General features: G+C 44.1%; 1 protein-coding gene across 2 annotated transcripts in view; it reads right to left on the reverse strand.

The window, feature by feature from the left end:
- Positions 1-3,687: 3,687 nt before the first annotated feature.
- The window catches only part of APPL2 (adaptor protein, phosphotyrosine interacting with PH domain and leucine zipper 2), a 38,923-nt gene continuing 28,869 nt past the window's right edge, over positions 3,688-13,741 (reverse strand). Inside the window, exons 11-21 of one of the 2 annotated variants that reach the window (XM_084880121.1) lie at positions 12,947-13,135; positions 11,629-11,671; positions 11,491-11,547; positions 11,306-11,394; positions 10,179-10,337; positions 9,995-10,047; positions 8,369-8,543; positions 7,102-7,138; positions 6,777-6,917; positions 6,009-6,056; positions 3,688-4,587 (exon numbers count right to left, since the gene is read on the reverse strand). In XM_084880121.1, the coding sequence (XP_084736247.1) occupies positions 4,561-4,587; positions 6,009-6,056; positions 6,777-6,917; positions 7,102-7,138; positions 8,369-8,543; positions 9,995-10,047; positions 10,179-10,337; positions 11,306-11,394; positions 11,491-11,547; positions 11,629-11,671; positions 12,947-13,135 (1,018 nt within the window). In that variant the 3' untranslated portion in view covers positions 3,688-4,560. Of the gene's footprint in view, positions 4,798-6,008; positions 6,057-6,776; positions 6,918-7,101; positions 7,139-8,368; positions 8,544-9,994; positions 10,048-10,178; positions 10,338-11,305; positions 11,395-11,490; positions 11,548-11,628; positions 11,672-12,946; positions 13,136-13,741 lie in introns of both variants that reach the window. The other variant, XM_084880120.1, reaches the window with a different exon arrangement.

Here is a 13,741-nt window from a genome sequence, read left to right on the forward strand (position 1 = left end):
TTTACTTCCCCTGGATGTTTATGTTCAGAATTACCTTAATAGGTATAATTTTTAAAAATATACTTTTATTGATTTCAGAGAGGAAGGGAAGGAGGAGAAATATCAATGATAATAGAGAATCATTGATCAGCTACCTGGTGCACGCCCCACACTGGGGATCAAGCATGCAACCAGGGCACGTGTCCTGACCGGGAATTGACCATCAACCTCCTGGTTCATAGGTTGACGCTTAACTACTGAGCCATGCCAGCCAGGCCAAAATTGAAAATATTTTCCCCCCTCAAAATTAAATACCTTAAAACAGTATATCACATTAACCTTTTTAGAGTCCCTTTAATCTAATAAGGTATATGGACTCTATCTTAAGAAATATTTGCATGCACATTAGGCAAGGAATTGGAAGTATGATTATTATTGGCTCCTCTCCTTGCATCCCAAATGAAGACTTTTTTTTCCTCTTGCCTTTGTACCTTCTTTATCTTTCTGTTGCTTGCTATTTTCATATAAAAAGAACTATACGATTAACTTAAAATCCTAATCCTGGGGAAGGATCATTCGTTTGCAGTGTTTAATGTCAGAAATAACTGAGATGCCATTTGCAAACATGAGTCGAACTAAAACAATAATTGAGTGCCTTTTATTTTATTTTAATCCTCACCTGAGGATATATTTTCATTGATTTTTAAAGAAGGAGCAAGGGGGAGAGAGAAACATCAATTAGTTGCCTCATGTTCTCGCCCCGACTGAGAAACAAAGACTGGGGATCGAACCTGCAATCTTTTGGTGTACGGGACCATGTTTCAACCACCTGAGCACCTAGCCAGGGCAGTGAGTGCCTGTTAAATGTTATGCTGGAGATGACACACGAGCCTTTTAAATAGCAGCAGACATTGTCCTCGGTGAAGTCTGATTGATGTTCCTTTTCTGAGGTATTACATTTTTAAGATTGTGAGGAAGATGAGATAATACCGCCACATACATCTCATGTTTCTCTTTTATGCCGCGTTGGCTAAGTGTTAAAAGGTAGACTTTAACCAATTTCAATAATTTTCAATTCTTTACCCAGCTAAAGTTGAAAAAGTTTCAGATTGAAGGTATTCCATTTAAGAAAGTTTTCATGCTACAGTAAAAGAAACTCACAAAGGTCTTTAGATGTTAGGAACAGTTTAGCAGGTTGCCAAAGATTTTAGTTAAAAACAAAATCCAGAATAAGTGGGAAATCTGTAGAGATTAAGTGAAGTCATAGGACTATTCAGTAAACTGAGAGATGGTGATGGCAAAGTTGAGTTTAGTTTATACAGTAAGTTCTTACATGTAGTGTATAAAGTCTATATGGGCAAGTTTATAAACTTTTCCTTCTATTTTAATAGTTTGGCTCTTCACCACCTCCTTTACTTGATAGTCCCAGTTCCCATTAGTGGAGACATACTCAGGAGAATAGATGGAATTTATTTATTTATTTTTATATATTTTATTGATTTCTCACAGAGAGGAAGGGAGAGAGATAGAGAGCTAGAAACGTCGATGAGAGAGAAACATCGACCAGCTGCCTCTTGCACACCCCCTACTGGGGATGTGCCCGCAACCCAGGTACATGCCCTTGACCGGAATCGAACCTGGGACCTTTCAGTCCGCAGACCCACGCTCTACCACTGAGGCAAACCGTTTTCGGCTGGAATTTATTTTTCTATCACTATCTGTTGTCTTAATTCTGGGATCATCTTCAAGGATTATACATTCTAGAACACATATATAAGGTCTGTGTGTAGTGAAACATTCGATAGCAATGCTCTCATCCTTAAAATGAGGGGGAAAAATAAACATTAATGAAGCATTTCTCTATATCAGATTTTTAAAAATCTATGTAAATGAAACCAGAAACAGTTCACCCATTATTCTCCCTTCCCACTGTAACCAATCTGTATCTATATGCTTTTATTTTAGATTCCACCTGAGAGATTATAGAGTATTTATTCCTCTGATTTATTTAATCTAGCATAATGCCCTCGAGATCCATGTTGTTGGAAATGGCAAGACTTCATTTTTTTTTTTAATGGCTGGAGACTATTCTATTGTGGAGGTATACCAGTTTGTCAATCCATTCATCCATCAATGGACACTTAGGTTGTTTCCATAACTTGGCTATTGTAATACTTCAGTGAACATGGGGGTGCAGATGTTTTTTTTTAGATGAGCACCCAGAAGTGGAATTGCTGGATTTTATGGTAGTTCTATTTTTTTTTTTTTTTAGGCATTCCATACAGTACACCAGTTTACATTCCCTCCATCTCCACATTCTCACCAATGCTTTTTTTCTCTTCTTCTGGAGTATAGCTATTCTAACAGTTGTGAAATGTGGTTTTGATTTGCATTTCCCTGATGATTAATGTAGAGCAACTTTTCATGTATCTGTGGCCCACTTTTTAACCAGAATGTTCTGAGTTGTATGAATTCTTTGCTTTGGGTATTAGCACCTTAATCAGATAAGATTTGCTAATATTTTCTCCCATTCAGTAGGTTGCTTTTCATTGTGTTGATTTTCTTTGCTGTGAAAAATCTGTAGTCCCTCTTATTTTTGCTTTTGGTGTCAGATTTTAAAAGATCACCAAGACCTATGTCAAGGAGCTTACCCTGTTTTTCTTCTAGGAGTTTTATGATTTCAGATTTTATATTGTCTTAACTGATTTTGACTTGATTTTTTGTGTGTGGTATAAGATAGTGGTCCAGTTTTCCCAAGATCATTTATTGAAGAAACTATCCTTTCCCAATTGTATATTCTGAATAATTTTTTTGTGGGTAATGCTTGCTAATATGCTCAATTAATTTTTTGTTTTCATTCTCTCTGGTGTTTTGTGATTAATCTTACTGTACTGAATTTCAGTCTTTGCTTTCCTTATGATTTGCATGCTTTGTGGCTTAGTTAAGCCACTCATTTTTTTTTTTTTTTCAGTTTTTTTATTTTTATTTTATTTTATTGATTTTTTTTACAGAGAGGAAGGGAGACAGACAGAAACATGGATGAGAAAGAAATATCAACCAGCTGCTTCCTGCACACCCCCCCCACTGGGGATGTGCCCGCAACCAAGATACATGCCCTTGACCGGAATCGAACCTGGGACCCCTCAGTCCGCAGGCTGACGCTCTATCCACTGAGCCAAACCGGTTTCAGCCACTCATTCTTTTAAAAGACATTTTTTTTTAAAGCTTGATTTTGGTTTCCAGCATTGTTCATAACTTGAGATTCTTCTCCTCCCACCTGAATAGTTCTAAGCAAGGAAAAAATCCAGAGGACTGCGGCTCTTGCAGCCTGTTAGAGCGCTTCCGACCTGACATGATTATGATATATAAGTTGTAAGGCATTAGTGTAAAATTTCATACCGACTTGGCCCAGCTCACTGTGTCTCTGACGGTACACATTATAGAAGTGAATTCCTCAGATAGATCCTGTATAACATTACCTTGGGGTTGCAAAAATTGTTTTATTAACCCATCATTTTAAAAGCAACACCTGTTAAAAACTTGGCATTGAGATTCCATTACTCTACTCAGGTTGAATAGAGGTATTTTTTGATAGTCATCCTCTCTGCTGTGATTTCATACTCCCCTAGTTTTTGCAAATTAGCTATAGAACCAATCTAGTTTTCTCCCAGGGATATTCCAGAAAATAACCACAAAAAGCAGAAGAAACAGAATGATAGACTTTATTTGCTAGCATTTACTGCTAGGTTAATTTATTACAAAGACAATAACATTCTGTTGAACTTGGTTATAATTAAACACACTGTACCAATTCAAGATCATGATACTTATTTCATGGGTAGGAGGGAATGGTGGAGTGGGCTGGGGTGCCAGAGTGGAAATAGGAACTTTAAACCAACTGTTCTTCAAGTGAGTTTTAAAATTACTTGGCCCCTTCCTTGAGGAGGGTCTGGCTCAGAAGAAACGGGAGCTGGCAGAGCTGTTCATGGTGATCCACCACTAAAAACAGGAACATCTACAGGACCGTAAACTGGTGAATGCTGGTTCATTAAGGACCCACTGTAAAACTGGACATCTTTTGTGGGACTCCTCTGCTAGGTTTTATTGCATGATGCCTGGGACAGCGACCTGAACTAGACCTGCACTGCTGCTGGTGCCCGAGCCTCAGAGAGGGCTCGTCACCTCACTGCACAGGTTAATGCTTATTAGGTCCAATTAGGAGACAAGCTGGATTATAAAGACACAATTTTCAGAATGACAGGCACTTAAAGCTTATTAAGTAAAATACAAAAATAGAGTATATTAATAGGAAATATTTAGTGTTTAATTATAAATCTAGGCTTTTGCCATTTTTAAAAAAGGATACTGGAAACTGAAAAAAGATGATATTCCGATACAGCAAACGATGCATTTTCTCATAACTTCCATTCTGAGCGCTCAATAATAATCTAAGAAAAGGACTTACCACAAAGCACCTAAAATAACATTTGCAGATGGGTAGAAATGTTGTCAACCATTTCTTACTGTTTCCCTCCCAAGTCTCAGTACCAGGGCATCGAGAGTCCATTCCACAAGCGATTGTCAGGGTTCTGAAACCAGTTCGTGTGCCTGTGTATCAGAGAAGTTGAAAACCCTTAAGGAGGTAGCTCTCCTCCTTGGGTGCTCTTCCCCCAAAAGCGCAAGTTATGCTTCAGATTCTGCGCCCGCATTTTCACGTGGACTTCCATCAGTGTCCTCTGGTTGATCGTTTAACAGTACATATTTTCCATCATTGGTTAGTGGTATGGACAGCATTAATTGAGCCAATGCTTCTGGATCCTGAAGTTATGGGAGTTTAAGAAGGAGAAAAGAAAACACTTAAAATGCACTTAACACCCCTTTGGCGTGGCTTGTTATGTAGTCTAGTCTTACTCCTTACTTTCCTATGTATGCCTTCAGGTGGGTTTCCTTGCTTCTCTGAAAAAAACTCAACTGCATTATTCCTAGAATCTAGTAGGCCTTGGTTTTCCTCTCAGCCAAAAATATCACCATCTAGCCAAGTCGTCATAATCTTCCCAGAAAGAGTCCAAAGAGGACTTCCCTCACAACATATCTTTGTTTTGTCTTTAAACTGTCTTTTCCCTCTTTTAATCTATACGAAGAGTTTGCAAACTGTGGCCATCGGGCTTGTTTTTGTAAACATTTTTTGGGAATACAGTCATGCCCATACAATCTCTGGCAGCGTTTGTGTTGAACAGCAGAGTTGAGGTCATTGAGACAGATGGTAAACCCAAAAGGTTTACTATCTAGCCCTTTACTGAAAAGGTCTAGACCATAAAATACTAACTTGCAGTGCTTATCATTTCATGTACATCAGTCTCAGTCCTTGGTCCTTCTGCCCTCCGTGTAGCCTAGAATCATAGCAATTCGCTATTCACTAGCTACGTTAGTATTTAAATTCAAATAAAATTTACAAGTCAAGTTCCTCAGTCATGCTAGCCACATTCAATTTGCATATTTTCCATTATTGCAGAAAGTTCTCCTGGACAGTAACTCTATAGAAGCGCACGTCCCCACCCCCATGCTGGAACTGATCTGTCTTGCTCCCTGCTCTAATTCCAGGGTTTTTCTTGTTATAAACGGGGCTCTAAAGAAATGAGACTAAGCTGCTGAAAGACAGGGAGGTCGGAATCATTATTCATTTCTAATAAGTCTCTGAAGTGTGTCAGTGCTGCTGGCCTGTGATGACCAAGGAACAAGGCTTAAGAGCACAAGATAGATGCTTAAGCTTGTGTCATCTTACTTTGAAAGACAGGAAATCTAGGCAACAGCAGCAAGCAATAAATAAGGAAAGCAAGACTATAGAAGTGATGCTTTTAAGAACTCCACGTGTTGCCAATGCATGTGGAACTAGCTGATTAAGAATGTGGTTAGAATACATAAAATACACACTGCCAAGCGAGCATCATTTCTCATTTGCAGACACCCTGACACGTAATAGGTAGGTATCTTTCGAGTAGCTGCTAAACAAGCACTAAAGTGGACCTTACCTTTTGAACCTCATTGATTTCTTTTCCCAAATTAATAGCATAACATATCTACAAAAGACAAGAAAAGTGGTGTTTAGCAAAGGTGGAAAAAGATAAAGAATTTTAGGGGGGCGGGGAATATGTGATTATAAAAGTACAATGAGGTCACTGTCTACTCATGTCAACATGAGTGTCTACTGTCCCTGGTCTCCTGTTGACAGTTTGTGTGTACAAAACATATCCGGCCAGTGGCAGCTGAAGTTACTCCAGCGTTGGAAAGTCCTAACAGGATGCTGTTCCCTTTGTCTGACCACATTAGCCACTGCATGCTCACACACAGTGGCAAACAGACACTTGCTGAAAGGATTGCTTAAATTTGATTAATTCAAATGCAGTCACAAAGTTTTTCTACTAAACAAGAGAACAGTTTAGGTGTACTTTCTTGATTTCTGCTTCCTTGGTTTGCTGAGTCTAGATTTTCTCCATTGTAACTTCTGCTTTGAGAGGAGCTGCTTTTAACAATTACTGGCAGCTCTACTAAATAATTATAGCTCAGCATTAAAGCTCTTAACTGGTCAATCTATTTTGGTTAGTACATATTTTCCCCAGGGAAATTTTACTTCCAGGCAGTTTTGTTTCAGTGGGGCCTTCCTAGGAGGTATTATCTAAACTCCTCAATGGGGACTTGCAGAATAGTCCACTATCCAGGCAGTGGTATAACAAATGCCCTTTAAACATCTTTCTTTCATACTGAGATCTTATGGAATCTTAAGATGAAAAAAATAAGACCTTTTCGCCTTCTGAGTTGCTTTCAAAAACGTAAGTGCTCAGAGACTCTCCACCTGTGGATTCAGGCAAGCGGACCACAAAGCCAACCAGTCTCTTGTTTTCTTGATGAGCAGCGAACTGGGTGACACTGGTGAGCTCAAACTGGAAAAAATAATAGACTGGATATCACACAACAAACTGGAACTAAACAACAGACAAAATCATCCACTATGGAAAAAGTCATAAGAAAGTGCACTCTTAGTGACAGTCATTTAATTTGTGTTTAAGGTGGTTACAAGGATGAATCGAGGTAGTCACTAAAATGGGCAAGGGTGAGGGTACTTACATTGGCTCTGGATACTTGAGTCTGAGGGTCTATTAACCTGAAATTTTAACAGATACATTATATCACAAATCTTAGATGATCTTAGAAGAATTTGTGGGGATGTCTCTTTACTTAATAGTGTTCTTTGATGCACTATAGGTCTCAGTGTTTTTATATATATTTGCTCTCATTTTTTGGTGGAGATTATAAGAACAATGAACTAATGCCTATGAAAGATCCAGGACAAACTTGGAGAAAAGCTATAAGTTGTTATAGCTATAAGTCAACAAATATAAGTCTTATTCTTAACCCAATTCTTACAAAGTTTATAACAAAGGAAAAGGCCTGATTTTTGCCAAGACCTAATTCACTTTTTTGAAGCTAACGTTTATTGAGCAGTTTCTATATGCCAGTTGCAGTTGTGAATGTTTCACATCTATTCCTCATGACAACAGTAGGAGGTGTAGATACACCTGAAGAAACTAAGGCACAGGGATTAAATAACTTGCCCAAGGTCACACAACTAGTAAATGCTAAAGCCAGAAATAAGCCTCGACATTCTGGCTCTAATGCAATGCTGCTGTCCTATAGAAATAGGACGTAAACCTCATACATAAATTTTCCCGGCACCCATTTATATTATTTAATAGATCTGAAATATTAATTATTGAGATATTTTATATTCTTTCTTGGGGGCAGGACGAGATCTTAGAGACTTGCTATATCCTATATTTACATTGACAACTCATCTCAGTTCAGACTGGCTACCTGTAGCTGCCGTACTGGACAGTGCAGCTCTAAAGCCTCTGTTTTAACCATGTCCTGACCGTCGTTTGCCATGTTCATAAAGACCTTATTGCCTGAGCCCCCAAACCAGGTAATTAAATTACTTGGCTTCTTTATTTTCAGTCCAACAAATACTGATCAGATTTTCTTGTGGTGGGTTAGTTATCTCAGGCAATTCTATATCCTATATTCACTGTTGTTATTTATAAATAGTACTCTCAGAGATGGTAAAAACAAATAATCAACCTTCCATTTTCAAGTTCAGAGATGTAGAGAGTAACTCTAGCATGATGGCAATCTCATAAACAACGGGATTCACGCACTACTAAATTCCCAGATTATCATGAAGGGAGCAGCTTCTATCCAATACATCTTACAAAATCGAAATACACTAGTAAACTTAATCCAGTCAAATGCTCTGGTTAGGAGCTGCAGGTGGGGGAACGTGCCTCCAGAGGGGGCTGAGGAAGCTATGAGAAAGTCGAAGGGAAGCCGCATGTACCTCAGCATCTGGCTGGTGACCATCAGGTGGGATTCTGTCATTCGGAAGATGTTATGGATAGCCCGTGCTGCCAGCACTTGTCTCATTGCCTCGTAGATCACTTCGGTAGTGCCGTCTGTTTTAACTGCCATCGATCCCAAAAACCGAACTATGAACATCTGTTGCAAAAGAGAATCTGCAAGAGAGCATTTTCTGCTCAGGATCACACTCAGGTCCTGCCTGCTGACCGGCACCCAGTATCTCAGGACTGGTCTGCTTCCTGTGGAGGGCTTCCCACCCAAACTTCTGAATCCTCTGCTGTTACGGCCCCACGCAAACTGCCGAGGCTCTGAGTCTTCTGTTGTCTACACTTTGTCTGTTTGGGCTACTTCCTTAGCCTAGAAAAGCCCTGCTTCTCCTCCATCGATAAAGTAGAACAGCGACCAGATAAACAGCCTCCCGCAAACCTAGGTGAGTACACAAGGTGGCAGTATATGCACCATATCTTTTCTCTGAAAACAGGACTTTTTCCACTGGACAACAGAAATCCTTTCCTTTGGCCTATGGATTAAGTTGTCTTACAAAAGAAAACTTATTTGAAGAAAATAAGACCTGACGTTGGTTCTTACTCATTTATGACTGAAGGGCAGTGATATGCTCCACAAATGAATGGAGATCCCAAACTAAGTTTGCTTATTTGAGCCCCTGAACTTCCAATACTGGCTTCCTGCTGACAGCGTATCACCTGACAAAGCTGAATGATGGCACGTAACTGGAAACCATGAAGACAGTTTGAAAGTTCTTTTTTTCTATCAGAATAACTCATTTACCCGCCATTTTAAGTCTTTTTGCCAATAAAGTATTATATCCCATTAGTATCCTGGCCCCTGAAAATAACGAGTTAAAAATGTCCTAGGAAAATATAACTGAAATGGTTACTCCCATATGAAGTGTTTTTACAAGTTTGAATATTTTTGTTCACAAACTGAACTGCATTGGAAGTCAGCTAGACGTAAGTGGAGAGAGGTTTGAGGCAACTTTTTTTTTTTTTTCCCTAAAGGGTTAAGTGCCAATTCTCAAGTCCTCCCTTTACATGTAAACAGTGGCACTTCATTCATTCAGATGGTGCTCTCAGGCTCCAGTCCTGCTGCTGGCTCACACTGAGGTCCTGCCAGCTCTTCTGGCTCCTCAGCTGCCTTGGCTGGGAACTCGAGTCCTCTCTGTGGAGCAGGAGGCTGTGGTCAGCCCAACTGAGTATGTAAACCAAACAAGATACGAATTTAAAGCAATAACATTCATGTGATCTTAAACTTCAAGGAGTGGTTTGTGTTTTTGGTTTTCTGAAATACAATAGCATGTGTATGCCTCACCCAGGCTGCATTTTAAGGCAATCGTTTTATCTTCTGAATTTGTTTTTGTAATAATGTGACACCAAACTTAGTCTTGGCACCTTTCAGCGCAGGAGTGCAAAAGGAATGAATGTGGCTAGTGGTACAACAGCTTCTCAGTTTTACCCAAGTCCTAATGAGTTCTCCGAGAACACGAACATATTTCAAGTCCTGGCTCTCCAGAACATGATGTCACATCTTGCTTTGGTGGCCCTGGCGGTCGTGCAGAGAGAGTCAGCACCCCAAACGTCCCACGTACCTTCTGCCTCTGGAAACGCGTCATCCTCAGTCTCACCAAAAGGGTTCGTACGCCTGGGGGGAGCCAGAGTCAGACGGTCACTACAGGTCAGCGAGAGGACACTTAGCACCAAGCTCTAAGGCAACAGTCTCTGGAGGGGCCAACTTTATGTTCCTTTCCCCAGGAAGCCTCCCGCGGCACATACCTGCTCCCTCTGTTCTGATCCAGGAATTCTGTGGCGGGAAGTACAATATCGAACTGAATGGGTGTTCCAGGCGCAATGAGTTCTTCAGCTTCAGGTACGCTGACGGTTGCTTTGGGAACAGTGTTGTCATTTTTCACCTCTGAGTTTTCCAGGTTCGGGCTGGAGTACAGTAGCAGAGAGGAGGGAAAAACAAATCCCTTTTAATTTACGCCTTCACAACCCAGCGAATACTGATGGAGACTTCAGGCCTTCACAGCGTCCTACAAGTACTTCTCTGGAAAACAGTCATTCCTTGGTTGAATCCTTTGGTCTCCCACTACCTATAGGTAGCTCTGCTGCAGAGCATTCTGCACTGTTATCCTGCTTATCACAGTACAACTGGCTTCCTGTTTGTATCTGTCTCCCTGGGAGACAGAGTTTTTTAGGGCAGGGATATAGCTAAATGATATTTATTACTTGGTACATAGTAGTAATCGGAAATGTTAACGGGATGATTAATAATTCTTGGCCTAGTATTCAGCCACAACCTGGCTCTCATTTCTCCTGAGAGCTTCCTCCTCCACTCCTAATGCACTCCCCCCGCTATAGCTACACCAGCACACCATATGCTCTTCCTCTCTCATCCCTATTACCCTGCTCACCCAATCCTCTCGTACTTCCAACACCAGCTCAAATTCCCAGTCATTAGACCTTTCCAGCCAGGCTGACACGCTCCCTCTGCACTCCGGTGGTTCTTAGTCGCAGGGACAGTCTTGTGCCTCCGTGTGCCTCCTGAGCTACCCTGGTTCTGACTGCCACTCCTGTTCTCAAAGCCTTCCGCTCTGCTCCTGTGTCCTGGCTCCTTAACTTTGCTGATGCTGCTAGAAAATGCGGGGCCCCTCCCGACCAGCAGCACCCTCGTGTGGTCCTGTGCGCTCGGGCTGCAGCAGCTGGTCCGGGGGGAGGCTGGACACCTGCAGGCAGGTCTGGATCCCCGCTCTGCCCTCACCTGTGCTGAGCACCCGGGACCCTCCTGACCAGCTACTGCTTCTGCAGGACCCCGCCCGGGGCTGGTGAGGATGAAATAACTTGTGTCACGTTCCTGATTTGGCTCCACAAAAGCTCGCTTTCCTTTGTCCGTTCGTTACCTGGGGCACGGGCTTTCTTGTTTTTTCCTGAAGCCTGTAATGGGAGTCACTGCTTGAAGAGCCGTCTCATTCAGCTTGATGGCGACGGCCTAAAATGCACAGGAGACAGGCTCAGTCCCAGGAGGCAGACGCTCACCTTCAGGCTGGAGAAAGGGTGAGGTGCGGGGGAAGCGGCTGCTGATTACCTCGGGGTTGTCCGTCAGGTAGATCTGCCTGGAGATGTTGTTTATGGCACAGATCCACTGTGGAGGACATTAAAAAACCCGCTGAATCCCGAGTCCCCCACTACACTGAGAAGGAGGTGAAACAAACAGAATCTTTACCTCTTCATTCTCCTTTCTGCTTTCTGCCTGGAGGATGATCCCCCTGAAATAAAGTGCATCCAAGTAAGTGCTTCCCAGATGCAGTGACTGACCATTATCCCACAGAACTGAGGCCCGAGGGGAAAGGGCGGGAAGGCAGCAAAATGGGAAGGAGAGAAGGGGGTTCTGGGTCTGGCTCTGTCCTCCGGACAAACGCACACTTCCCTTCCCTGGGCCCTCACTTTCTCGTCTATAAACAGAGCAGGCTGGGCTCAGACCCACTGGCCCAAGCCTGGGATCCCGACAGTGCGGACCCTCCTCTGGCCCCTTTCCCAGCCACCCCTCCCAGCCCCACCAGAGGAGGAATAGCGCCACTCCGCTGCTCCCCAAGAACGGAAAAGACTGCGTAAGGAGGGCTGGGAGTAGACAAGTACTGCACAGCCTCTGTGGGGGTGTAACTCTGAAGGCTCCACATCTGGTTCCTTTGTCCCCATCTCATCCATGGGAGACGGGGAACAGGGATCTCATCCCCATTTCATGTCTGAGAAACCGAGGCCCAGAGGACTAAGTGACTGTTTAGGAGCACGACTAGAACCCGGCATCTTCACTCCCAGCTCATTTCCCGCACTTTGTCACTCCGGGAGGAAGGACAGTGCTCTGCCAGGCTGGGAGGGGAGCTCGTCAGCACTGCCCACCCTCCCCATGCCAGAGTTTGGATAAAGTCTCAACTCGCAACCCCAGCAGCCAATGCCAGCCGGCGGCTCTGACAAGGAGGGGCCACCCTCTCCCCCAGGCAGGGAACCCGGGGCCCCGCTCTAAGTGAGGGGCGCCCACTGGGGTGGGATCTACCGGGGACTACAGGCTGCCATCGGGAAAGGAGGACCTCAGGGCCCGTGATGTATGGGGACAGCATGCTGAGTGACCCTCCCGCAGCTGAACGTCCCGTTCACATGTTTCAGTTGGAAACAGCTCCTGACTCTCCTCTTCCCTGCCCCGCACCAGTACACACGCGCGCACACACACACACACACACACACACACACGTGCTTGTCTATGAGCGGTGAGGGTAGCCACAGCCTTCTGTGAGGAGAGAGCCTGTGCCCACAAACTGCCACCTTTATCGCCTCTTATCTAAGCACAGACATCCTCACGGGCACTCCTATGTGAGGCAGGTGGGTCCCATGTGGGTCATGTGCTTCAAGAATGCAAACCCGCCTCCCAGAGGCCACGCTGCCCAGGACAGCCGCTCCCAGAGGAGTGAGCCGGGAGGCCCTGGGCCAGGGCGGGGTCACCGCGCTGGCTCTCCACCCACGTGAAACCACGAACCCACGGGACGTACGATTTCCCGTTGGGGGTGGTGATCTGGAAGCAGTAGCGCCGGTCCTCACAGTCCACCGCCATCACGGAGCAGTTGTCCAGGTCCTGGATCAGGCCGCCGGCCACGGCCCCCCTGGGCTGGCACATGAGGTTCCCGCCTTGGGTGAAGAAGTACAGCCGCTCCCAGGAGGTGGTGACCAGCCCCGTCTTACTGCGGGATTGTGTGACAGCCCGTCAGTGTTAGGAAGCGTGAGCGGCACCTCAAAGTTCTGCTGCCCTTCGTGGGGATCAGTGACATTTTATAAACAATGGGTTCCTTTAAAGCAAAACTGCTTGGAAAGAATTCAAGCGCAAAGAGCAGCGGAGATGTGCAGCTGAGCTTGGACGATCTGGGAGGTTATGGGCCAGCTCACACGGGGGCCAGTCCCAGGGCCAACACCAGGAAGTGGGCGGCACCTGCCCCTCAGCCAGATGGACAGGATTAGTCGTCACCATTAGGAACCGAACCCTGGAAGGTCACTTCTCTAAGACATGGAGCTGCACTGCTCGATAGCTGCTTGGTCACCAGGGTCACCTCTGGTATCAGAAACTCGGGGGCTTTTACCAGATTCAGTTTTGTCCCAACCGGATGTTATTCTCGGTGTGTGGGCCGTTTACAAGAGGAAAATCCGGGTCCTGGCAAAGAACACCAGGACCTTGTGGAGGTTTCTATCCCTTGGCCTGTGACCAAGAAGCCTCCACACCTTTCTTCCCAGTAAGAAGACAGTTCCTCTGCACAGACCCTCTGACTAGGGGAGATCAAATACACGGCCGGACT

Source organism: Pipistrellus hanaki (assembly GCF_964339955.1).
Source record: "Pipistrellus hanaki genome assembly, chromosome: 3".
In the NCBI taxonomy this organism is placed as follows: Eukaryota; Metazoa; Chordata; class Mammalia; order Chiroptera; family Vespertilionidae; genus Pipistrellus; species Pipistrellus hanaki.